Consider the following 24,270-nt stretch of genomic DNA (forward strand, 5'->3'; position numbering starts at 1 on the left):
CTTGGACGAGTTAAATAATACACGACAGTGTACGGTATAAATTACAGGAAGCCAGCGGTGGAGCGACATTGTATGCTGAATAAATTAAAGGCTGCGTGACTTACAGGCGAGATTGATCTCCTGCCGAGCATTTTGTTTAGTGACGTGCTTGTCATAAGGGAGAGCTAATTACGGGTGCGGAGGCGCGTGGCTCCGACGCTGGGGAGTACAGCGCAAGCCGCGCTCCCGGAATGTCAGCGGGGTCCCCGAGCTTCCAGGATTTGCTCTTTCCAAGGCCAGCCACATGCCAGGCCACCGTGAGCTGGGTGCCAGCCGTGTCCCCAGGGCCATCGTCTGTCACAGCCTGGGGCAAAGAACGGTGCTGCCATGGGGAGCTGAAAGTGGATGTTTTGGCTTGGGAGACACAGCAGCTGGCGGCTCTTGGATCTGCCCTGGGTGAGGGCTGGTTTGGAGCTGCCTGCGCAGCCAGCTCGTGGGGGGACAGCGGTGCCCCGGTTCCTGATTGAGCAGAACTGGACAGGAGACCGTCCTTCCTCAGAGCTGGCGCCACCTTCCCTGTCCCCGAGCCCGCGCACCGCTCACATGGTGACACAGGGACCCTGCTGGTGCGGGGGGCCCAGGGCCAGCCAAGCAGCAGAGCAGAGAGCCACGGGGCTGATTTGGGGGCTGACTAGTACAAATAGGCAAATCCTCCTTGCCAGAAATTAAGTGGAGATCTTGTAATAAGAGGATACTGCCATGAGCCACCAAGGGAGGGGCGAGTCTTCTTGCGGGCACAGTTTGGGCTGGATAGTTTGGGGGAAGATGTGCTTTACCCACAGGGATGCGAGAGTCAGGCCAGAGGCAGATGGGCGCCCGGCTGCCGACTTTAACCACCAAACTCATGGCCGAGTTAGGTGGCTCGTCCTGCTGGGCTCGTCCTGCGCGGTGTCACCCCACGGGAGGTGTGTCCCCCAGGACGGAGCGGTGCCGAGCGCGGCAGAGGCTGCTCCGCAGCGCTGGCCGAGGGCAGACGCGGCTCCCTGGGCAGCCATGAGCGCGGTGGCGTTGGGAGGCCGAGCTGGGAGCGGTGGCCAGCGGGACGCGCTCCCTCCGCTCGGCGGCTGTCTGTCACCCGGCGGGATTATGAGTAGTGAGCGTAATGCATCGGCGTATGAATAGGGTTGTCTGGCTGATGGTGATGTATCGTTTTTCATTACTGCCTCTCAAGCTCTCCCTGCTCCACGTGTGGAAATTCTATTTATTCCCTAATTTGTAAAAATTCCCTCCTTATCTGATACCAATCAGGGAGGGGTAATTGGCTCTCCAGGGCTAGCGGCTGGGGTCCTGATGAAGAGATATGTGTGTCTGCTCCGGCTGTCCAGGCACCCTGCCCTGCTGCACCAGCGACACGGGCCACAATTAATAATGATTTGCAAATGGCAGACAAGCAATAACGCAGAAAGATGTCCAGCCAGCCTCCTGCCCGCCCCTTAATTTCCTTCTGTAATATAAATGGCACGGGAACGAAAATCCAGCGCTATAAATTCTGAAATTAGTTATTCACCGTAATAAATGGTTCCCTTTTTGGTGCATGGTCCCCTCCATCCTCCTCCCCTGACCTCCCCCCCTACTCTGTCCTCTCCTCCCACCCCCTTCTCCTGCTACCTACTTCATTTGAGTCCTAATATGCAAATGCTGTAATTTAACGGGATGGTGAAGTTGATTTTCATGTTAACTTAATTACTTTGATTTATGAAGGGCTGGAATGCAGACACGGCTCCATCCTTAGCCCCCTCCCACCCTCGCCCCTCTGCGGCCCCACTGACCCGCCGCTTCTTCCCTCCGTTTCCCTTTTCTCCGTCCTCCCTTCCGCTTTTTCCCAAAGTTTAGTGTTTTATTAGCTGCCTTTAAGTGGACATAAGTCCTCGCGACAATCCATGATGCGGAGGACAAATTCCCCATCCTGCCTTGTTTAATCGTGCCTGGATAATGGATGTATAATTGACTCATTTGAATGCTTTTGCCTACAGGAGTGCAGAGCATTAAATGTTTGATTGCCTTAATTTCCAAACAGATCATTATCCCCTTCTTACCCGCTCTTAATAAACACTTTATGAGGATTTTTTTTGTAAAGGAAAAAAAATCTCCACTCCTCGTACTTCTCTGAAGTGATAAACTCTAATTAAGTCTAATATTTAAAAATATGGTAATGGTGACTTGTTTGAATAAGTGGCCTGCATTTCCATAATTTCATTATTACGTAAAACACGCTAATTATTTGAAGTGTGCTTATTACTAAAAGAGAAATTTCCTTCTAATAAAGATGAAATTGGCTTTTTTCCCTGTGTTGCCACGCACGCCGCTCCCCTCCCAGCCAGCGAGCGGCCGCCGCGGGGAGCGGGGCCATGGCCGCCCTCGCTTTGTTTGCCCAGGGCTGCTGCCGGCCTGCGGGGATGCTGGATGCGTGGGGACGGTCACGGGGCTGGTGGACAAGCCAGCTCTTTATACCCTGTGCCACCCTCGGTCCAAGCAATGTCACATCCTTTGGGCTCGTGGGCTCCAGGAGCTGCTGGGGATGGCGCAGGACAGCTCAGCCACAGCTGCCATCCCCTCCAGCCGGGGCGCCCCGCGTCTCGGGGTCCCCCTGCGTGACAGCGCCTGTGCCAGCCCATCGGGCAGCCTGCGAGGCTGGCGGGTGTCTCAGCAGCTGGGTGTCTTGCGGTGCTGTGTCCCCAGCCGCTCAGCTCTGGCAGGGGGACAGGTGGCGGGCGTGATGGGAAGAGCGGTCCCCAGTGCGGAGGAAGCATCTGTCACCCATGAGGTGACTGTGGCCAGCCCGGGTGGGACACAGCAGGTGTCCAGGGCATCAGGTTGAATGCCGGGATGGGTCCCCTCCGCTGCGCTGCTTCCCGGGGACACCAGGCAGTGTCACCTCCCCGCAGGCCTGGGAACCACAGACAGGCGCTCCCTGCTCCAGCGTCCCTGCCAGGGCGAGCTGGGCTTGGAGGCCTCACTGACCCGGTGTGCAGGGGATGGGACGAGCATCCCATCCCCCTGGGACAGGGACAGCAACAGGTTGGGAAGGACAAGTATTAATTGTGTTCAGACCCTCTTCAGGGCCGATGCGGGTGCTCTGTGGTGGGGCGGGCAGGGAAGGCACTGGGATGAAGTCAATATAAAACTAATTTTCTTTTCTTTGTGAAGAAATGAGGTGTGTGGCAGTAACGTAATTGCAGATAATGAGGTAAGTTATTCTTAATATTCCGCACGTCACTGTCAGCTCCACCTAATATACCTGCCGGCTGTGCGGGGCACACGGAGCCCCTCGCCCCGTGCCGGATTATGAGGCCATTCATTTCCGAGCAGCCTGGTGGAACTGTCCTTGGTGTCCCCACGGACCCTTTGGGCTTGGAGCTCTGGGCTCTACTGTGTCCTTGTCATCGCTGCAGCCGGGCATCCTGGTGTCCCCACCTTGCCTGGCATGTCATGGTGGGGACGGACGCAGACCAGCCACAGCTCCCTCCCCACTCCGGCACGGACGGGGCGAGGGGCTGCACGAGCCTGGTTCCACGTGCCAGGCCAGCGCTGCCACCCCTTGCCCCGATAGTTGTCCCCTCCTGGGGACAACTCATGGAGCGCAGTACAGCCCGATGGGGAGGACACAGCACCCAACGCTCCCATTTGCAATTGCCAGGGACAGCAGGAGCAGTGCTGGGCTGTGGGGGGGACCATATGGCTCCTGCTGGTCACAAGGCCACCTACTGTCACCTGGCGTCAGCAGCGGGGAGACGGAGGGTGGCAGTGGCCGGGCGGCCCCGTTTCTGCTTTGCAGGGAGCTGTTATACAAAGGCAGCAGTGGTATTATTCATTAACAGTAATCTGCCATTAGAACATTGACAAATGGCCCCTCGTCGCCCGAGCATCAGTTCTTGTACAGCCCATAAAGCATGGGGACAGTTTAAATATGGACCTGCTCAGCTCGGGCTGGGGGTGATCCGTCTTCCCGGCCGTAGCACAGGTGCGGCGGGGCTGCCACCAAATGACCACATTGAGGGGGGTCCTGCGCCCCCCCAGCCACCCGCGGGCTGCCCAGGCAGCCACTGGGATTGAGACGCTCCCTCCTCGTTCCGCAGGAGTCTCGGCCCAGCACACGGCGGTGGTGGCCGCGCTCGGCCCTCCCGGCTCTGGGGTGGTGGCAACCGGGTGGGCTGGTCCCGTGGGGTGCAGGGGAGATGCCACAGGGCGTCACGTGTGGGGACACAGCCCCCTCCCTTCTCTCTGTTGTCTCAGGGGGTGCGGAGGTGATGCTCCCCGGAGCGAGTATCACTTCTCCTGGCAACCTGTTCTTGCGGCATAGCCACCAAAAACCCTTGTGCTTGTCCTGGCTTCACAGCGGCTGGAGTGAGGGCACGTGCTGGGCGGTGAGCCCAGTGCCGCGGGCTGGGGGGTTCTGCCTCCACCCCGGCACAGGAGCGTGGTGGCATTGTCTGTGCCACCCAAGGACAGGGCAGCCAGGGATGCTGAACAGCCTGCTCGAATTAAAGACAGGTCCTGCTGCCCTGTGCGTGCCGTCCCTGGCTGTCACCACGGCCGAGAGCTTGGCAAGACGCGGAGAGGACCAGGACGTGGGTGTGGAGGCGGCGCGATGTTGCAGCGGGTAGCGCTGAAATACCAGGTGGAAGGGTTAAAACCCAGCAGGACTAAGCCAGCCAGGGCGAGGGGAGGCTGGGGTGGCACTTCACCCCTGCTGCAATGGCAGCCTGGCCAAGGAGGGTCTCAGCCACCCTGGGACCAGCAGCTCCGGCCGTCCTGGGGCTGTCGCGGTGCTGGGAAGCGGCGGGACAGGGCGAGGGGCAGGAGGCAGGACGGAGCTACCGCCCCGTGCGCAGGAGGCAGGATAACCCCGGGCTGACCCTTTCACACACACCGCACAACACCCCTAAATCAATTGCATCTTATTATTACAATATCAATATACAATATTCCTACAATAACACCATTGATTTTCTACTCAGAGGCTGCACCTAAGTCTGTTTTAAAGAGGAGGGAGTTAATAGTGCCCTCATTAAAAATCTATAGATTACCCCCCATCCCCAAAAAAGAAAAAGCAGTTTATATTCATTAGGGCTATTGAATATAAAGTAATATGTTTGTGTAGGACATTGGAGTAATGTGATAATCCGTCCGCATATCAGGGAGAAATCCACTTAGCAACCCTGTCAGCTTGACAAGAAAAATGTGCCCATAAAGTCGGGAATACATTGAGGGAGCGAGCGCGAGGCGAGCGGGTGCGTGCGCCTGTGCGGCACCAGCGCAGCCACCTTCACCCCGGCCACGTGTCCCCCTGCTGGGCCTGGGGACGTGGGCGGACAGCCGGGCAGCCCCTGGAGGTGTCCAGGGCTTGGGCAAGCGGGGACAGTGGGGCCCTGCACCCCACCAGCCTCCATGGCCACGGGCAGGGCCACCCTGATGGGACAAGGCCAGGGGGTGCCAGGCGGAGTGCGGGGGCAGCCCCGACACAGCCACGCGCCCCCCGGGACAGCCAGAGGCTGCAGGGCGGGCAGGGCCGCCCGTGCCCCCCACTGCCTCAGACCCTCCTCGCCCCCACCCCGTGGTCACCTTTGCGATGGATTAAGCGCTGAAAGAGCAGCAGAGCAATCCCGTTTGCGCTCTCTTAGGCTGTCAATTGCCATTTTTGTAATAGAAATTCCTTTCACAAGGTAACGACGGCCAGATTTAGAGGATTTCATATTGCTAATAATTCCCCAAACAGCCATCTGACTGTGTTGTTTTAAAAGCCGCTTAGTTTTTTGCTTCGGAGTTTATGAAAATCTCCCACTCTAATATCCCGAGAGCCAGCCTATAATTGTGTTATTAAATCAATCGGAGCGGATTACATTGTAAAATCAATAGATGGCTGTAATTGCATATTAGAAAGTTGTTCTGCTGTTGTTGATTTTTTTTTTACATGGATAATTATAATAAGCGTGTTTACCTTAGTGTTGATTTGGAATAAGTCTCACTAAATGACTTATAACGAGCGTGGCGCTCCCGCTGCCAGGGGGCCGTGGCATTGTTTGGGACAGCGAGGACGGTGACGCCAACACGGGCATGTGGGTGGCACTGACACCGGAGACCAGAGCTGCTCCCATCTGGGCTCTGGGGAGGCGGCGGGGGGGGTTGGGAAGCAGCCGCTGGTCCCAGAGGGTCTCCCAGAGACCAGCTCTGGGGTCCCAGGCGGTGCTGTGGGGTGTTGCTGCCAGTTCGGCTGCTCCCCGGGTCTCTGCACAGCCCCCCTTCCAGCACCACGGAGCGATAACCAAGCGCTGGCGCCGCGGGCAGGGGGGTGCGCAGCGGGACGCCCGCGAGCAGCCAAGGGCAGCGGCCGGGGCCGTGTCCTGCGACACACTTGCAAACCCAAGCTGCCCACCTGCCCGATGAAGCTCAGGGGCCAGGATTGACTTTGCTGTCACTTTTCTGGGGGGCCAGGCCAGGGTTGGCTATGGGTGGGGGTGCTTTGGCCACAGACAGTTGCGTTCCCCCACCTTGATTTTCCCAGCGTTTGAGCCACAGTTTCCCCATTAGGTCCTGCTGGAAGCTGGATGGGAGGGGACACAGATAGCGCGGGGGGCGCTAAGGACAGGGAGGGTCTCGCCTGAACGGTGGCAGCAGGAGCTGGCACTGTGGCTTGGTTGAGCACACACTAGTCACCTTCAGGGCCCTTCCGGAGCCATGGGTGCCACCTGGGCCGGCAGAGGGGACAGAGGCACAGAGACGCGCTTGTCTTCACCCCCACGCCAGCCGGTGGGGCTGGGGACACCTCTCCTCCCCGGGCTGTCCCCATGCCCCTGGCACGCCAGCGAGGACAAGGGGCGCCGTGGGAGCAGCTGGGGGACCCTCAGGAGGCGCGTGGCTCCGGTGGGGATGTTACCTGTCCCGCTGCCGGCCCGGGGGAGCCGCGCGGGGGAAGCCCCGGTACCGCCAGCCTGCCCTGGGGGACGGGCCACGGCTCCGGGTCGGCGGTGCGGCCGGAGCAGCCCCGTCCATCCCCATGGGCCGGCGCTGGCAGCGCTGCCCGTCCGCGCGGGGCCCTCAATGCGGCACGCGGCACCGTCAGCAGGCAGCCCGCTGTCTCCTAGACAGTGAAATATGGCCACAATTAGCCCGGATACAGTTCAATTATGATAAACAGCGTTTGCACCCTTTAAGCCGTGATTAAAAGGCCTCCTCCCGTTGATAGAGAGACCTAATTTCACATTATTATCGCTGTAGCTTGATTATAAAGCACTCCCTGGATTTACAGTTGGGAGATGGATGTGGAGGCTTCTTTATCATTTACACATCAGTAATGATGCAGCCTTCCCTCCACCACAACATCCATCCAGCGGCGGTGAGGAGAGGGGGGCCCTGCCTGCGCCCCCCCCTTCCCGGGGCACCCTCTCCCCGTGTCAGCCGGGCCCCGTTGCCACACGCAAGTGGGCAAAGTCACCCTTACAGTAACAGCTTGATAAATGGGCGGGCGGTAATGAAATGGAGACATCAAGGCGTGGGGCGAGGAAGAAAGAGTGGTAATCGGAACGAGTGGAGCTGTCCCGAAACGGAGGGGAGCGGGAAGAAGGATCGCCTCTGCGCCGTGTGCTGTCAAGGGAGAAATTACACATTTACTCTTGCTTTTTCTTAAGGAGACGGCCCTCATAGATCAAAACATGGATTTACAAGCCAATTTTCAACATGAAATATAGACACCGGGAATCAATTTAAGCCCGGCTTCTATTTTAGCAAACGGTGCCTTGTGTTTAGTCCCAGGTAAATAACAGCAGACGGAGCCGCCCCAACAGTGCTCGCTGTGGCAACCGCCGGCCGGTCCCGGAACGGCGGCATTTGTTGGGGCCACTGGCCACTGGGCAACCTGGGGCCAGCGAGGATGGGGACAACCCAAAAACACAGTGGCAAGCAGAGAGAGGTAGCACATAGTGTGTGGACTGGTGGGGACGCATGGGCTGTGCCCGGTGCTGCGGGGTCCCCCGCGTCCCCATAGGGGACGCGGGGGACCCCGCAGCACCGGGCACAGCCCCAGCGTGGGGTTTGGGGCTTAATCCGGCAGCTTGTACTTGGATCACAGCTCTAACCCAGCGCCTCTGTGCTCTCTCTGCAGACGACTGTAAGAACATCGCCAACATCATGAAGACACTGGCCCATAGAGGCTTCATCTTCAAGCAGACCTCCAAACCTTTTTGATCCCCAAGGCAAGCCAGGCAAGGGCTGCATGTGCCCGGCGCCGGCGAGGCGGGGAGGACGGGCTCCAGCATTAAAATTAAACGGCAACCGAGGCCAGAGGAACCGACACAAAAAAAAAAAAAAAAGTATAAAAAAAAAAAGAAACAAAAAAAAGAAACAAAAAATCTCAATTTCAGCTGTTAACTCCAGTAGAGGTTGTATATATGGGAAGGCAAATCTGTGTAGACCTGATGTGACTCCCTCTCTGGGCTGCTCCGGACATTATGCCATGCTAGCGGACAGCCGTGTAGGGCGCTTGCACCACATTTTAGACTCGTAGTTTGTTCTTTTTTTTTTTTGATTTGGCTCCCCATTTCCGTCCCTCCCTCCACATCCCGCCCCGTCCTCCCTCTCCCGCCCTGTAGCCAGAGCATCCCCCATCTCCTCCCTGGCATGGGCCATCCCCGCCTGCCCTTCTTTCTTTTCTCTGGTTTTATGTTTTCAGGCCTCCACGGCTGTTGCGGCGAGGCCGGCGTGTGCCCGGTGCGGGCTCAGCAGTGTCGAGACGGCCCCTCGCCCTCCCCGCCAGCCCTCCCGCCTCTCCCCCCCGAGCGCCTTTTCCCCTTTTTGAGTCAACACTAACCCCTCTCTGACTCCTGTATGTGACAAACGCGATTCCGTCTCTTTATGTTCAAGGTGAAGTGCCTGTATTCTCCGCTGCAGAGCCCCTGGCAGCCCCACCGCGGGCTGCGGGGCCCCGGAGGGCTCCCTTCAGCGGGGCAGGGGCCCGGCGGGCGGGCGGCAGGAGGGAGGTGACAGTGTCTGTGCGGAGCCCCGTTCCCATCCCCGTCCCGTCTGCTCGTGCCTCTTGCGGGGCTGGGTGGGAAGCCCGGCCCTGCCCTGGCCCCAACAACCGATTCCAGCTCCACCGGGGCCAGTCCCGCCGCAGCGCCGCGTCCATTGCCGGCGGTGGACGTGCCGGCGTGCGCTGGCCCCCAGCCCACAGGTACCCGAGCAGGGGAGCTGCAAACTGCCCCAGGCCCTTGACCCCGCTCCCCTCCCACCCTATCCAGCCTCCCTCGGTTCCCGAGCTGAGGCTCAGCCCCCCCGTGTGCCCACGGTCCGGCCGTGCCCCTCGCCGGTCCCCGCGGACGCTCAGCAGCAGCTGGCTTGTTGCCTGAGAGAGTTGCCGAGCACATCCCCTCCGGCTGGGTGGGCTCCCGGCCGGACAGGGCAGTTGGGGGGCAGCCGTGGGGCAGGCTGAGGGCGCACATCCCCCAGGTATCACCCAGCCCTGGGGCCCTGCTGAATGGAGCCCTCGTCCGGGCGCTGACCTGCAGGGAGGCTGCAGCCCCGGGCCCGTGCGTGCATGGCCTGGAGCGAAGCCGGTGACGGCAGCCAGAAGGGCAATACAGGCACTGAACTTGGCGGTACATGACTGCATGGTGTGTGGTGTTCCAGTTAAACCAACCGATAATGCAAACCCAGCATTTTCATTGTCTAGTTATTCCAATCCTTGCTGTAAATGTGCCACATGAATAAAGTTTGGGGGTAAAGGAGCCCGGGCTGCGCCCATGCATGTGCGAGTGTGTACAGGGGCAGAGGCGCGTGTGCTGCCTGGGCACGTGGGAGCAGGGTGCCCCCCCAGCAGGGCTGCTCTCGCTGGGGTATGGCACCCCAGCATGCCCGTGCTCCCCAAAAAGCAAGCTTTCTGGCCCTGTCTGGGTTCCCTGCTGCTGGGAGCACTGCCCCGCTCTCCACCATGGGCACGGTGGGTGGGCTCAGCAGTCTCAGCACCGCCTCGGGTTTGCTTGTGCCCCGGGACGGCCCTGCCCCAAGGATGCCACCAGTTTGTCCCAGCTGGGCTGCATGCACAGGTGTGCCCCAGTGCAATCTTCAGTCCTGTGCAGGGCGACAGCCACCACCACATCCCACTGGCATCTGTCACCCTGCCCTGCAGCCTGGCACGCTGTACCTGCACCTAGAGCATCTCCACCATGGTCTGGAGCCAGCCTGGCTCTGCCCTGGGCCGCAGAGCCAGCACGGGTGCAGCACCGCGATGCGCAGGAGCCATACGGGAAGGGCCACCATGTCCAGGCGCCCAAGGGACCATGCCCAGCACTGTGGTGCGGCTGGGTGACAGGGACACAGCTGTCCCACTGGCATGGGGTGGGCAGCTCCAGGAAGGAAGGGGCAGCCCCAGCCCACTTGCTCCAAGCAAAGGTCAAGGGGGTTTTAACGGTTCCCTCTGTGCAGCCCCTGATCAGCTTTATTGACCTATTTTCGATGGAGTCGTCTAATTAGTTTTCTATGAAAACTAAGAACTTGGCCTTTGCCCTTTACTCCTGCAGGCGAGAACGTGACTCGGAGGACGTCGTCATGGCGGATCGATCGCTGGTTACACTTGAAGGGCAGCGCGGAGGGGACGCGGGGTGGGCAGGGGGCAGCAGCCCCGCGCAGGACACGCAGCCGGGGCCACCTGTGCCCACAGTGCGTGAACCCAGGGTGCCATCCCCACCACAGACACACCTGAGACGGGAGGCCTTTGGTGAGCCTCACCCTTCACAGACAAGATTTCAAGGCCGTTTGCACCAAATGGAATGTGTCCTTTGCGATATCGCTGCACTGCGGTGAGAACCAGTGCCAGGCGCTGCACAGACTCTATGGCGGCCCCTGGTCCCCGCTGGGCACCGGGCGGACGGCAAACACAGCGTGAGTTTGCATGGCTAAAAGTTAAATACAACGCACACACGGATTTTGTCAGAGGCCCTGGCACGGCTGCCTTCGTGGGATCCGATTAACGGGGAAATAAAAGGGCCAGAGAACCCACACAGCAGCGTGAACAGATGCCCTATAAAAAATCAAATACATGGTAATCAAGGGGACCGAAAGGTACATTTAAAAAAACAAAACCCCACTCTGGAAACAAAGGAGCTGGGCTTTGTGGCTTTCCTGGGAGAGCTACGGAATTAATGGGGAAGAGCACATGTGTTTGATAATCTTTATATGGCAAAAGACCCATCTTTCAAATATGTCACAAATTCATATTAATCACCTTCCTATTGCCTTCTGTGGCGCAGCTCTTCCAGTTGCCTTGGGCAAAATTGGGAACTGTCTGGTTAAAAAAAATGTTTTACATTATAATTTACAAGAGCCTACAAGTCTAGTTCCTTTTAATGGAAAGAACGATTAAAAAAAAAAAGAGAGAGGAATATATATACACCCTGGTATATATACACTATATATATTAAAATATATATAAAAGACAGATATTGTAACTCCATCTGGAAAGAGAGAATGTTTGATCTTAACAATGTAACTTCTAGCTTTCAAACAGGCTCAGAAAACAAGAAGTCAGCAGGAGTTCAGATAAAGGAAGCTTAAAAGTCAAATAATTCTGACTCTGAACCCGAGACTTCTTAGACTCAAGGTCCTTTCCTTTACCCATTAATGGGCTGACTTGTGAGCTCAGGAACAAAGTGCCGCAATGTGAGGATTTCTGAGAGTCACTCATTACAGATCACTGAGTGGAGTCTGAGTTGCGGAAATCAAAGGATCCAATCTGGAGTAACTGGCTGAACTTCTGCTTGGAACTAATTTGTTCTGAGTTCGGGTCACCTTTCACCTCCCGAAGGCCCCGAGTAAAGTCCCCACCGGGGTCAGCGGCAGACGGCACCGGGGGGAGCCCGGCTCGGCTTTAGTGGCCAGCGAGGGGCACCGCAGCCCTGGGAGCGGACGGACAGACAGCCGGGATGCTCTGGACACAGCAGAGCAGCGCAGGGCTGGGCCTCCCGCTGCCCAGAGCATCACTCCTAACCCGGCTACAACCCTGCTGAGGTGCCCCCTGTCCCCAGCGCTGGCCACAGGGGCAAGTGTCAGCCCGCTGTTGCCACAATCAGTATCTCAGGACCCTGGTGCGCCTTTGCACATTCATGCCAGTCCCTGGAAAGGAAAGCAGGCGTGCCAGGCAGGGCTCAGGAGTCAGGAGTTTTATTCCTGGCTTTGCCACTCGCTCCCTCCAACATCTGGAGCAAGACACTTCCCTCCAGGGAAACAAATCTGGCTTCAGGGGAGCAGCTGGTTTGGAGGCTGAACTAATCCAGGCCTAATCCAACACGTGGAGTGCCATGGATGGGCAGTGCTAGAAGCACAAAGGGATTCTCCAACTCGGAGGAATTTGAAGCAGGGAGATTAAATGACTCCCCCAAGGACTCCCAGCAGCCCAGTGGCAAAGCACACGCTTGCAGTTGGGAGTTCAAGGCTGGCGTGGCAGGGTTAAGCCACTGAAGCGAGGGGAAGGACAAGGTGTCACTGTCAAGTGCCCATGGCCAGGGCTGCAGGAGGAGAGGGAGGAAAGGCACCGCTGCTCTTGTGTGTGGCTGCAGAGGGCTGCTTGTTTGCGCTACCGAAATGGTTACACGGGGGAAAAGCGCTGTGCTTGCCCACGCAGGCTGCCTGCTCAGCCCCGTGTCCTGGGCCCACTGCCTCCCACGCTGTCCCCACGAACCGGGGCCTGGAACGTCTCAGGGTTATCGCTGTGCAGGGTGCGGACACACGCACGCACCCACCGGGCAAACAGGCAGCAGGTGGCCCAGCCACCTCCCTGCTCAGGGCTGACCCCAGCCCGCTGAGCTTCCAGAAGCCAATTGTTGCCATGAGGCTGAGTGAGAAGCACCAGAGCTGCTCCTGCCAGCCTGGGCAGGGCAGGGAGCATCACCAGCACACAACCCAGCCTTCAAAAAGCTGGTTGTGGGCCACAGGCTGCTGGTCTCTCCCACCGCCACAGTGCCCAGGACTGCAGGAATGGTTCAGGGCAAGTACAGTGCCAGAGCCTGCCCAGCTCTCCAAACATACCTGAGCCAGGCAGAACGTGGTACAACAGCTCCATTCCCCTCCTCTCCAAGATACCCTTCCAGCGGGGATGTAATATTTCCCCCACTCGAAAGGTAGCATAAAATGGCCACAGTGTGAATGTGCTTGACCTTTTGTCTTGGACTAATCTAATTGTGTCGTCTTTGTGTAATCAGCCGGTAAAGGTCAGTGCTGTATTTAACATGGGGGCCCTTTAGGTACTGAATTTGCCTTGCAGTGAATTAACTTGATTATATTTCTTTCAAATATGTCAGAGACCAGGTCAGTTTAACCCTTTCTGTGCTGCCTGGGCCCACCCCTTTGTTTCCAATTCCAAGAGGTAGCACTGAGGAACAACGTGGTCAGGAACACACACACGGGCTCCCTCCTCCTGCAGCCGTGGCCACCACCACCCCTCCCACCTTCCCAACAAGCAAAGTCTCAAGGCACAGCAAGTGTGTTGTGAATCAGCCCAAAAAGTTGGCAAACAAGGACATTCTGGACCGCAGGGAGGGGGGAAGATTTCAGATTGAATGCAGTAGGGGAAAAAAAAAACCATCAGAAGACTCCTTTGCAAACATGAACCTGTCTCAGTAAAACACTTCCTTAGGACTCCATATTGTCACAATCAAATAGGACATTACTCAAGTCCAGATTAACGTATTGCCTCTGTCGTTGACAAACAAGGTGTTCTCAATATCCTGCAATACATTATACATTTTAGAAAGTAAAGGTCTGTGCCGCTACCGGGGACAGTATGTCTGAGGCGTCGGGGATGCCACGGTGTGGAGACGGGCAGCGTTGATCAGGCAGTTCAGCTCAGCTGTGCCAGGGGATGCACGGAGGGGAAAGCGACCTCAGCTGATCCCCAGGCACACCCTGGGCCCTGAGGCAGCGGTGAGGGGCTGGGCGGCCAGCCCTCAGACAGGCAGGGAGGAGAGGCTGGTGATTCGCATCCCAGAGGTACATGCACAGGACACTGTCACAGGCTTGCAGTGGGAGAATCCCAGGTCTGGCTTTCCTTTCTCAGCACTGGAAGTAGGGAATAAGAACGCCTCTTTGCTCTTCAAACGCCTCTCTCCTCCCCAAGCCTCCTGCTCCAGGCAGGGCTACTGCTTGACTCCAAGGACTTGGGCAGCTCATGGCTCATCATCTCAAGACTGCCTTCCCCACTTGCTTCCCTCTGCTGAGCACCCCTTACGGGGCTGTGTCTAGATGAAAATGCCTCAGGCCCACAGCTGTACTGGCATCACTCTTGCTGCCCTAGTGCAAGCTCTCATCACCTAAAGCCTTGCTGCTTTGGTCCACGGTGGCACCCCACATCAAGCCGTCTGCCTGCATGCAGAATATAGAAAGCCCTGCTGACCCCACCTATAGCACCAAGAACACTGTCCAGCACAGGAGACGAGCCCAGAGAGCAGCACTGGGTCCTGGGGGGAACAGGCATGCTGTGCTCCCTTGGACACGCACACCTGGAGGGAGAGCAGGGCAGCATCCCCAGCGCTTGTCAGGGCATCTGCGTCGGAGACCTGAGCGCTCCCTGTTCTGCCCCCACAACCTTCCTTCTCACCGAGTTGGGGGTCAGTGGTGCTCCTACTACATCAATGATCTGGTCCTTGACATCTCCCTTGCCCTCCTCGATGCCGAGCCCTGCCTGGCCATCTGGATGGGCGCCTTCTGCACTGAGAGGGCCAATACTACCAGCTTTGGCCAGGGCCTCGTAGCGGTGCCGTAACATCTGCAGCTCGTACTCGCAGTTAGCAAAGGCTTGCTTCAGCTCATACAGCAGCACCAGGTCACTCCGCAGCTCGTTGAACATCTGCACGATCTCCTCCGTGGGCATAGGGTTGAGATCTAAGGAGAAAAAGGTGTGCTGTTAAACACCCAGGCCTGCAACTCCACAACAGAAGATCCCTCGAAAGGTCCTGGCTGCCCAGTTCGCTCCCACAAAGGTGCACCGGGACCCTCACTCCCATCACATGGTTCATTAGCAACCACCATCCCTAAGGGTCAGACACCTGAATTTCCAGGCTGTTCCCTTGGGCTCTGGCCAAGGACTAAGGGTGAACGTGCAAAGTCCAGGACTTGGCAAGTGAAGGATGATGGAAGATGCAGATCAGACCAGACTACTGAACCTTGCTACCAACCACGTCCTAAAAAAGAGAGCTCAGCCTTGTGAACAAGTCCTCACACACTGCTGCAGAGGACATAAGAGGTCCCACTGTCCCCTACACCTTCACCAACAAGCGGTGGGCAGGCTGAGCTCCCTTGCCTCTCCTGTTGCTCCTCCCAGGGTAGGACTGAGGCAGAGAATTAATCTGCTGCAGTGTTACAGACATGTTTTAATGCAGACCTGAACTGCTTGTAGCAAGGGCTGGCAGATCACCTCCCCATTCTGCTGCAGCCCATCGCACGTGCACACAGAGCCAGGAAGAGCTGCATGTTCTGGAGAAGAAAAGGATGAAGCTCTGCACGTTTATCCCAATATACAGCAGCAGTCCCCTCTCCACAGGGCTGCCCAGATGACCTCTTCCTGCTAGCACTGTGTTCACCCACACAAAGCCCTGGGGTGCTTCTGCACTCCAAGGCACAGCAGGGTTGGAGCACCATGAAGCCCTCGAGATATTTTGTAAGGCAGGAGTGGGGAGTCAGGAACCCCTCCTTATCCTTGCGAAAAGGGAGCTCTAAGAAGCACTCACATCCTTCCCCAAGGGTTCCATAGCAAGCACAGACAGTAACTCCCTTAGTTTTTAAGCAGAAGGAGGAAACCACCCTGGTTGAGCTGCTTTCACTAGCCACAGGAGGCCTTCAGAACTGCACAGTCTCCGAGACAACATATCAACCATAAACCAGTCAGCCGAAAACACTAACAAGAGTTAACAGAAACCAGTGCTGGGACCAGGCTCAATAATCTCTTGTAAATCAGCAACAAGGCTATTTTTTTCTCCTTCTTTTTTGTTTTTTTTAAATCCCCTCAGCCACAGTGGGGGGAAGAGGGACCATCAGGTGTCTAATCAAGGGGCACTGCACGCTGGGACTTGTAGTACCTGCAAATTGTACCCGCTGCATGGAGGGCAGCAGCTAGCCACGGGCTGCACTTCTTCCCCTCTAGCTGTGAGTGGGTACTGTATGTGGTAAGTGAACCCTTCTCTCTGCTGCTAAGACACTGGAGTTCAAGAGTGAGGGATGTGTGTTTACTCGCCTTTCAGCAGAGATGCTCCAGATTTTCACACAGCATGCAACCTATAAAGCGGGGATGAACAGTCCCAGACGCATTTTGGACTTGCCACCGTGAGCAGTAAATTAAGAGGAAACGAAGCTTGAAAGCAAGACAGGGCAGCCCCGAACAATGCACGTGCCGTGGTCACTAACACACTTAGAAGTACCTCTCCCGGCAAGGCTGAGATTTGCCTTCCTAATACTGTGCTGCCTCTCTTGATGGTTAAAAAGGCCCAAACAAGAGAGAAACAAAGGTTCTTTTAAAACATTTTTCTACTGGGAGGAAAGAAAAAAAAACCCTGTGCATCTTGTTCTGGCTTTTACCCTCTCTCTTTTCTTTTTTTTTTTTTTTAAACACATAAAATATTTTAAAAACCATTCACATACTGTTATTCAAGAAACTGGCTGTATTACTAGGGGAAAAAATAGCCCATCTCGAGAACAAAGGCTAGCTCTGTGTGTCTCTTTCTCTCTCGCGTGCCCCCTTTACTCACCTACTCCGAGTTCCATCAGCATCTGCTCCAGGGCTTTAATCTTCTTCTGTCCCACCGAGCTTGGCAGTTTCATCTGGAACACAAAGGTAACAGAGCCACACAGCTCAGAGATAGCCCTCACTCACAGCCGTCTAGTTCAAAAGGCAAGAGAGCTTTTCTTTTTATAGTGCAGGGGGAACAAAAAAAGAAAGGGAGAGAAAGGAAAATCAAGTGGTAAGAGAGGGAGACAGGGGCTGAAAGTTTTCAGACTAGGTCCGAGGGCAGGTATTGAAAAGCCCGGTCGTGAGGGCTTTTATTTTCTCTCTCGTGTGTGTGCAAGACACGCTGTTTTACAGTTTCCATGTGTCACTGAATTAACAACAAAAGTTCTTCTTGGCTTCAAACCCTCTCCTGCGGTGCCCAGCCCATCAAAGGGCTCATTTACACAGCGGCTAATGTGCAATGCTGCCCTACTTTATTCGCTTTAGCTGGCCTGATTAGACTCATGCGCTAACAGACTCACTTCTCCTTTTACCTGCTGAGCCCCAGACCTGTGGGATTCATTTACAGAGCAGGCTTTATAACAAAGGGGAGAGACAGAGAGAGCACAGTTACTTGACTGGCGGAAGTGTGAACACACATTTACATCGGAGCTAAGGGGCTAGGTGAGAGAGGAAGCATCAGATGTGAGCTATGAAAGGGAATCGGGGCTGGCCAGGAGAGGAAGAATGCATACACTTAGCAGGGTCCTTCCTCTGCATTCATTTGGGCTCTAGCAGGAGTGCTGGCTGCTCAGACCAAGCGTTTATTAGATTACAAGCAGCACGAACGCAGCTGGCACAATATGGCAGGGAGAACAGGTTTCCGAGCCCTGTGGATATATCCAAGAACAAATGAAAGCGCTTTCCTTCCTCAGCAATGCCAGCAGACAGACCAGGAAAGAGATAATTCTCGACACCGCAGAGTCAAACACAGTTATGGCTGTCCCTCTGTGTCCAGCCCTGGGAAGGTGAGCTCACACCTCCACCCAGGGATCACCATCACCAGCCCAAGCTGCCCAGCAGACCAATGAACAGCCAAGAGGCCAGAGCATCCTGCAGCCGCCCTGCATGCCACCAACTGCCCAGTGGCCCCAACATTGGCCAAACCAACCATGAGACGGCAACACTGGGCTGGGAATCGCCTGAAGGAAAAGCCACTCTTTACTCCACCTTAAAACTGGTCTCTGAGGTGAGTTCACCAAAAAGGTCCCATGGTCACCTTACCTACCATAAGCCACAGGCTGAAATTCCCCAAAACAGACAGCATAACGTAAGTCTCCCAAATTAGGCCCATCTTTTCCACAGTGTCCACTGCCCCAACACCAAAATGACAAGAAGAGACACCACCTGGAACTTCTTCATTCCTTTGAAGGCAGAAGCACTGCACGTACATATACCCTTAACTCAGCTATGGCTGCATGTGTCCCATCAGGAGCTCCACAACCCCATGCTGGGAAAACCCACCTTCTCCGCCACATCGTTTCAGCTAAGAAACCAGAGCACAGATGCTGCAGAGCATGCCAGGGGAACAGGCCTTTCACAGTATATGCTAAGAAGCACCTGGTCTTTTTGTTAGATATTACCACCACAATTAAGACTTCAGCAAAGGACCAAGAGGACTACCAGGGAGGATTTCCAAGAAACCAACCTGACCCAGGGGATCCAAAAAGAGCACTAGTGATAGCTTTTCTCCTGGGGGGCTTCCACTAGCTGAAGGAAATATTGGCAACACAAACGATTAATCTGGAAAAGCCTTCAGCTGTGACGTTGTATGTGTCCTGCTCACATCCCGCAGGAGTCCGGTCAATGAACACGGAGCCAAGGTCTTCACTGACACTCCTGAAGATTAGAGGATGGAGCAGGGAAAGGCAGGACAAATTAATTCAGCTTCAAAGAAAAGAACACTAGAGATGCTCAGGAGGAGTCGGGCTGTGAGTTTAGTTTAAAAACACATCAATTAAGCTGCCTTTTAATTCAAGCAGGAGGATCTGGCCTGCAAACAAGAAGGCTTCATTGGTTTCTCAAAGCAAGAGTATATTTTAATTTTACCATCATTAAGAAAATGTTATGATTTATGTGGCTGCTGTCGGACTAATATCTTTAGAATTTAGCTGGCTAAGCCAATTCATCTCTAAGACTGATGAAGGCTGATTGCTCTCTATGCAAAATGTATTAAAACTAAATGAGCAGTCTATTACTCAAATGCTGCTGATAATCTGTTAGCCAGGGTCCGTTAGCTGGGCTGTCTTGTTGCAGGAGAGAAGCCTTCATGCCCTGTACAGCTCTGATAAGCCCCAGCTTACTTCAGCAAGCCCTTGTTTTGGTCTTTTTAAGTAGACGTCCAGAAACACACCAGAGTGCTGGAAGTGTATCACCTGTGCTCATTCCTGAGCTACGACACAGTCCACAGGGACCAGAGGTCTCAGCCCACGGCACATCTCTGGCCCAAGATGCGTGTGTGCTGGGATGCGAGGTTTCTGCAGGCCGTATCTCTGCATTAATGGAAACACCACTCAGGGCAATCTCGTTGCTTGCACCACGGCTCCTGGGATGTTCTCAGTGTTGTCACGGATCGAGTCCTCCGCAGGGGCTGAGGAAAATTATGTTCCTTGGAGAACTCCAGTAAGCAACCACAGCTTCTGAGGTGAATGGCATTTGCCCTTTTCTTTCCTTCCTTATACTAGACTATTATTGTTATTTATTATCTTTAAAGTCCCCATATAATAATAATACCTGGGAAACAGATTGCTGCAGTCAGAAAACTGATTAGCTGGGATTTTTGAGGTTACTATATTTCGGATGCTCTTCTCCTTTGACAGCCTCTCCCTACAGCCCTCTTCGCAACACCAGCCTGCGCTTATAATTACACCAGCGTCGCTTTTGATTTAAGGACTGTAATCCTTTGTCCTTGCTATAAACAACCTGCATTAAACACACGAACTGCGTGTACCAAGAGAAAAATAAATAAAGAGCCACAGGAAATTGTGTGAATCAACACCACGAAGCCACAGTGCCAGAGCCCTCCTATGGAGAGAAGAGCCCTGCCCGATCCTGGGACACACAGCCTCTCTGGGCATGGGGTACACCGGTACCAACCCGGTCTGCTCTCCCCTCAAATAGGAGGGCATTGCTCAGGAATTGGGCCATGAAGCTTAGATAGATAAAGAGAGCACCCACCTGTCAGGGCAGGGGCTGAGAGACTGGAGGTGGCCCCGAGACGTTCAATTCCTATAGAGAGTCTCACCACGGAGCACCCTTGAGGTTTTGAATGATACAGGATTCGTATTTAATGTTCAAGACATTCTGCCAACAAAACCTTGCTAATTCACACTAATGACTAGGAGACCTACTGCAAATTAATTGCTAATTGGCAAAATTCATTAAATGAACAAACATGATGAGAAATAACTGAAGATAAAGCCTCCCCAAACAGACTTGGTTCATTTATTTTTGTGTGCCATTCCGTTTTCATGATTTATGCTAATACTCTTAAGCATAGTTGTAAATGTATTTGAGTATATTTTGGTGGAGTAATGAAGTCATAGCAGAGCTTGGAACATAGTCCCCTGTTATTAGCATCACCACCTGGAGGTTGAGATTGCCATGGGGATCTGCACTGGGAACAGCAGAGGTCTCGAGGATCTACAAAGACAGATTCAGCCAGGTCCCACATGTGATTATATCTATGTGGTCATCTTAAATGTCCTGCTCTCAATGTATCGCTTTCTTACAAATGTTCCACTTCTGATGCTCACATTCAAAAAAACTCCCACTTTCATGCTGAAACCTTTTGTTTGGTCCCTCACCAAAATACAAGGTTTCTTAAATCAATCAGTGGTTAACCGGATATTTCACATGTACCCTCCCTGATGCTGCACTTCATTTTAATTCAATTTTGAGACAATCCTTTCCTTAAACTCACCCTTTCCCAACCTTAAACAACGTGACCGTCTCAAAACAGTCAATCTTAAAAACTCCACACATCTGATCTGTGTTTGTACAACTATAAACTGTGGTTTTACACACCGGCATTGGTTTTGCTGTTCAGCATTATAATACACAGCTCACTGACATTGAAAACCATCTCTCTGTGGACTTCAGCAGCAAGAAAACTTTCTCATTAGGCACTTTCTTCATGGAAATCTTTAGAGTACTGAAGTGCTTAGTGGGTTTCCGGGAAGGAGCGCTAAAGTTTCAGATGAATAATGTTTTCTGCATTTTCTGGCTTAAGGTGGGATAAGAAGGTCGACCTTTCCCCAGCCGCATGGCTCCGCTCTGCAGGAGCAGGGAGCTTCCACTTCTGCACAGTTTTAAGACTCAAGGAAGGAAAGAACCATATTAAGTACTTTAGCCTTAGAGCTCTGCAAAAAACCCCAACAGAGGAATTCAGTTTCAGATATGAACATGCACATTTCTGGAAACTTGAAGTGCTTAACTGCTCAGAACTAAAGTGCTACAATGAAAGGTAGATGGGTAATTGCATGGACATGTGCAAAAGTTAGAAGAGTTTGAAATTGCACAAGTATTCTCTGCATCAATTAACATATATGCTTCCCCCTATAGCCATAGATCCCATATCTTACGCCAGTGCCTGCTGGTCTGCCAGACTAAGATTTAGAACAGATAAAACTAAAGCATCATCCTACTATGCCATCCCTAATACACCACGTAATACATTAAACACACAGCAACCCCTTTGGGCTGTCGGGTGACCATCAACTTGCTCCATCAATGATGCTTAATGCTAAATAAAACAATTTGAAGAATAAAACATTTCTATATTATCTTATAGAAATTGTTATTTCAGTTTTGTTTTACTGAAGTTAGACATACCCCTCAAATTCCCATATCAATTGTGCAAAAATATAAATTCTCTACTTGAATCCTTCTAGTACATTAAACCAGTTTTACTTGTTAGAGGAATATACCTAGTGAAAGCTTTACCAAGGACGAGGGAGGCCAGCAGATCCTGGAGAAGCACAGCACACTCGGGCATATGGCAAAGGAGCAGTTCACTGATCCTATCAACACTAATGCCTCGTTATGCATCTCTAGCACTGATTGAAGGGGTAAAGCTAAGAGACACTTCCTAAAGAAACCAGCATCCTGGAGCATCAATATCTCAGCATGATGGGCTTTTCAGCAGTGCAGATAACAAGGTCTTCATTGTTTTTCCACTCTCCCACTCTCTCCCCCCAGGAAGTGGGGAGAGATTGCTTTGACCATGCACAAGTGGCCTAAAATGAGAACGACTTGGAATCCACACAAATGATGGTTGATACCCTGGAAAGAGTCGGCTTTCTCCCAATTTGACATACAGCTTGTGACAAGGAACAAAACACCTGAGAAGACAAGAGGAATTCACACCTTGCCAGGACTGCAAGTAATTTAGAAGATGATCATCTTCTGGCAAGCAAAGTATTATCTGCCACTTACCAAACCTGAGTTTCCATGCCCTTAAATCCATCTTGCTTAAAATACCGTGCAAACCCATGAAACAAATGCAAAAGGACTATGGGAAGTGTTTGTGTAGGGGAAAAACAGTAAAATACACAGTGCAGAAGGACGGACTGCACAGGACATTTTTACTGGAGGGTGCTTTATGTTAAAAACATATTACCAGGATGATGGAGGGTGCTTTATGTTAAAAACATATTACCAGGATGACACTACAGAAACTTGCTTCAGGAGATCTGCAGATGCCCAGACAATTCTACCCCTGCCTCTCACCGCAGGTGTGGAAACCAAGAGGAGACCTGTAGTGGCGGCTGCAGGAAACAGAGACGGCTGCAGCCCCTGAGCTGCATCGGACTGGAACAAATCAAGAGCACAAAAGAGCTTGTGATGGTCACGGGGGGGCCCTGAGATCGGCCACGGGAAGGGGAACTCTGAGGACAGTTTCACATAGTACAAAAACATTCTATAAACTTCCAGACCAGACACAAACCCAAGAAACTGCAGCAAAACATGAAGACAGTCTTGAATGGATGTTGCTTTTCAAATTGAACTGAAACCACACTTAAATACAAAAAAAACTCCACAGTGACTAATTACACTCCGATGATTATATTGGTTATGCTAATGAAAGAAAAAAGTAATATATATGGTGCTCTGCACAAGTTACACACAACCAGATTACCTGATGAATGACACCTAAGACTGTCACTACAAGCAGATATGGGTAGTAAAAGCTGCTTGAATCAATCCAGGACTGGCAGACAAAGGTCCCCAAAGCCTCATACTGCACAGACACTATTTGCTACCGGATGATTCAACAGAAACAGCAACATGGAGTGTCCTTTCCAGAACTACAACTCATTTTAAAAGACCCCATTACTGTACCCAGAGTGCTCCTTTATACCCAAGAGCCTGCTAAGGCTTTGGTCCAGATGCTCTCCCACATGAAAGAGCTCCATGAAAAAGGTGACGGATGCATTTCTTTCAGCAATTTAACATTAACTGCTTGTCAGTTTAGCTAAGAATGAGAACAGAGGAAGAGTTAGATTCACCTTCTCCAGTCCATTGAAGATTTTGTATCCTTCACTGTTCCCTTTAAAAAAAAAAAAATACTCCAATATTTTTGTCTTATTTCATTCTTTACAAGCAGGAGTTTGATTAGGAAATGCACCAGCACTCTCTTTTACCTAATTAAAGGGCATGTAACAACAAATAGATGGCAATGCCACAGCATGAATTTGACCCAGCCTGCATCATTTGTTCACGACTTTCATTCACAGAGACTACTACTTCCCTTCCACACCTCCCTCAGGCTCCCCACAGAAATGACTCTCGCCCACTCGCTTGTACAATGCAAAACATGCAACTTCACTAATGAAAAATTACTAGTAGTAGCAACAAGCTCATCTCAGCTACCTAATCCATGGGATGTTCAGATCTGGAAACATAAACTTTCCTACCTAATAAGAGTGTGCTGATCTCCATCAGATTTATGTCAGGATGCTTTGAAGTGCAATCAATACAAGGCAAATAAATTATTAATTGCTCCAAGTAATTAAATTTATCAAATCCAAATAAAAATAACTGATATTTTATGGAACTCCTTCTAAAGCTGAACCTCTGAAGGGACACTATTGATCACAGGAGGACAGACAGATGTTTCACGTGTTCACAGCCGACGAGGTCTGGGTTTGCATTAATGACAGTGAAGGAACGGAGCCAACAGCCTCTGATGCAGAGTAAACAGGCGGCGTGCTTGGCCATTTAATTGTGGGTCAGACCAAATATGGAGAATAAATATGTCTAAACAGATATGTACAAGCCCATCTTCCTCTAGAAGCATCACTCACCTTGGAGCTGGAGAAAGCACTCAGTTCCTACTCCAAGAAAAAAAAACAAATGAAGAGAACTCACACACACACATTCCCCCCACAATCACAGTAAATTCTTACTCATTAATCAGTGCTAAAAAAATGCTCAGCAGGCTAGTAAATATTTAAGAGCTGGTGAGTGTGAATATTTGAATCAAT

The 24,270-nt window shown here is 53.0% G+C and overlaps 2 protein-coding genes across 5 annotated transcripts in view; one reads left to right on the forward strand and one right to left on the reverse strand.

Moving 5' to 3' along the window:
• ERI3 (ERI1 exoribonuclease family member 3) overlaps positions 1–9,758 on the forward strand; it is a 138,003-nt gene extending 128,245 nt beyond the window's left edge. For all 3 annotated transcript variants that reach the window (XM_082052442.1, XM_082052443.1, XM_082052444.1), the window contains exon 8: positions 8,138–9,758. In XM_082052442.1, the coding sequence (XP_081908568.1) occupies positions 8,138–8,220 (83 nt within the window). In that variant the 3' untranslated portion in view covers positions 8,221–9,758. The remainder of the gene's footprint in view (positions 1–8,137) is intronic.
• Positions 9,759–11,186: 1,428 nt separating this feature from the next.
• DMAP1 (DNA methyltransferase 1 associated protein 1) overlaps positions 11,187–24,270 on the reverse strand; it is a 30,881-nt gene continuing 17,797 nt past the window's right edge. For both annotated transcript variants that reach the window (XM_082054875.1, XM_082054876.1), the window contains exons 9-10: positions 16,764–16,836; positions 11,187–14,904 (exon numbers count right to left, since the gene is read on the reverse strand). In XM_082054875.1, the coding sequence (XP_081911001.1) occupies positions 14,558–14,904; positions 16,764–16,836 (420 nt within the window). In that variant the 3' untranslated portion in view covers positions 11,187–14,557. The remainder of the gene's footprint in view (positions 14,905–16,763; positions 16,837–24,270) is intronic.

This window comes from Streptopelia decaocto (assembly GCF_964273445.1).
Source record: "Streptopelia decaocto genome assembly, chromosome: 5".
Classification (NCBI taxonomy): Eukaryota; Metazoa; Chordata; class Aves; order Columbiformes; family Columbidae; genus Streptopelia; species Streptopelia decaocto.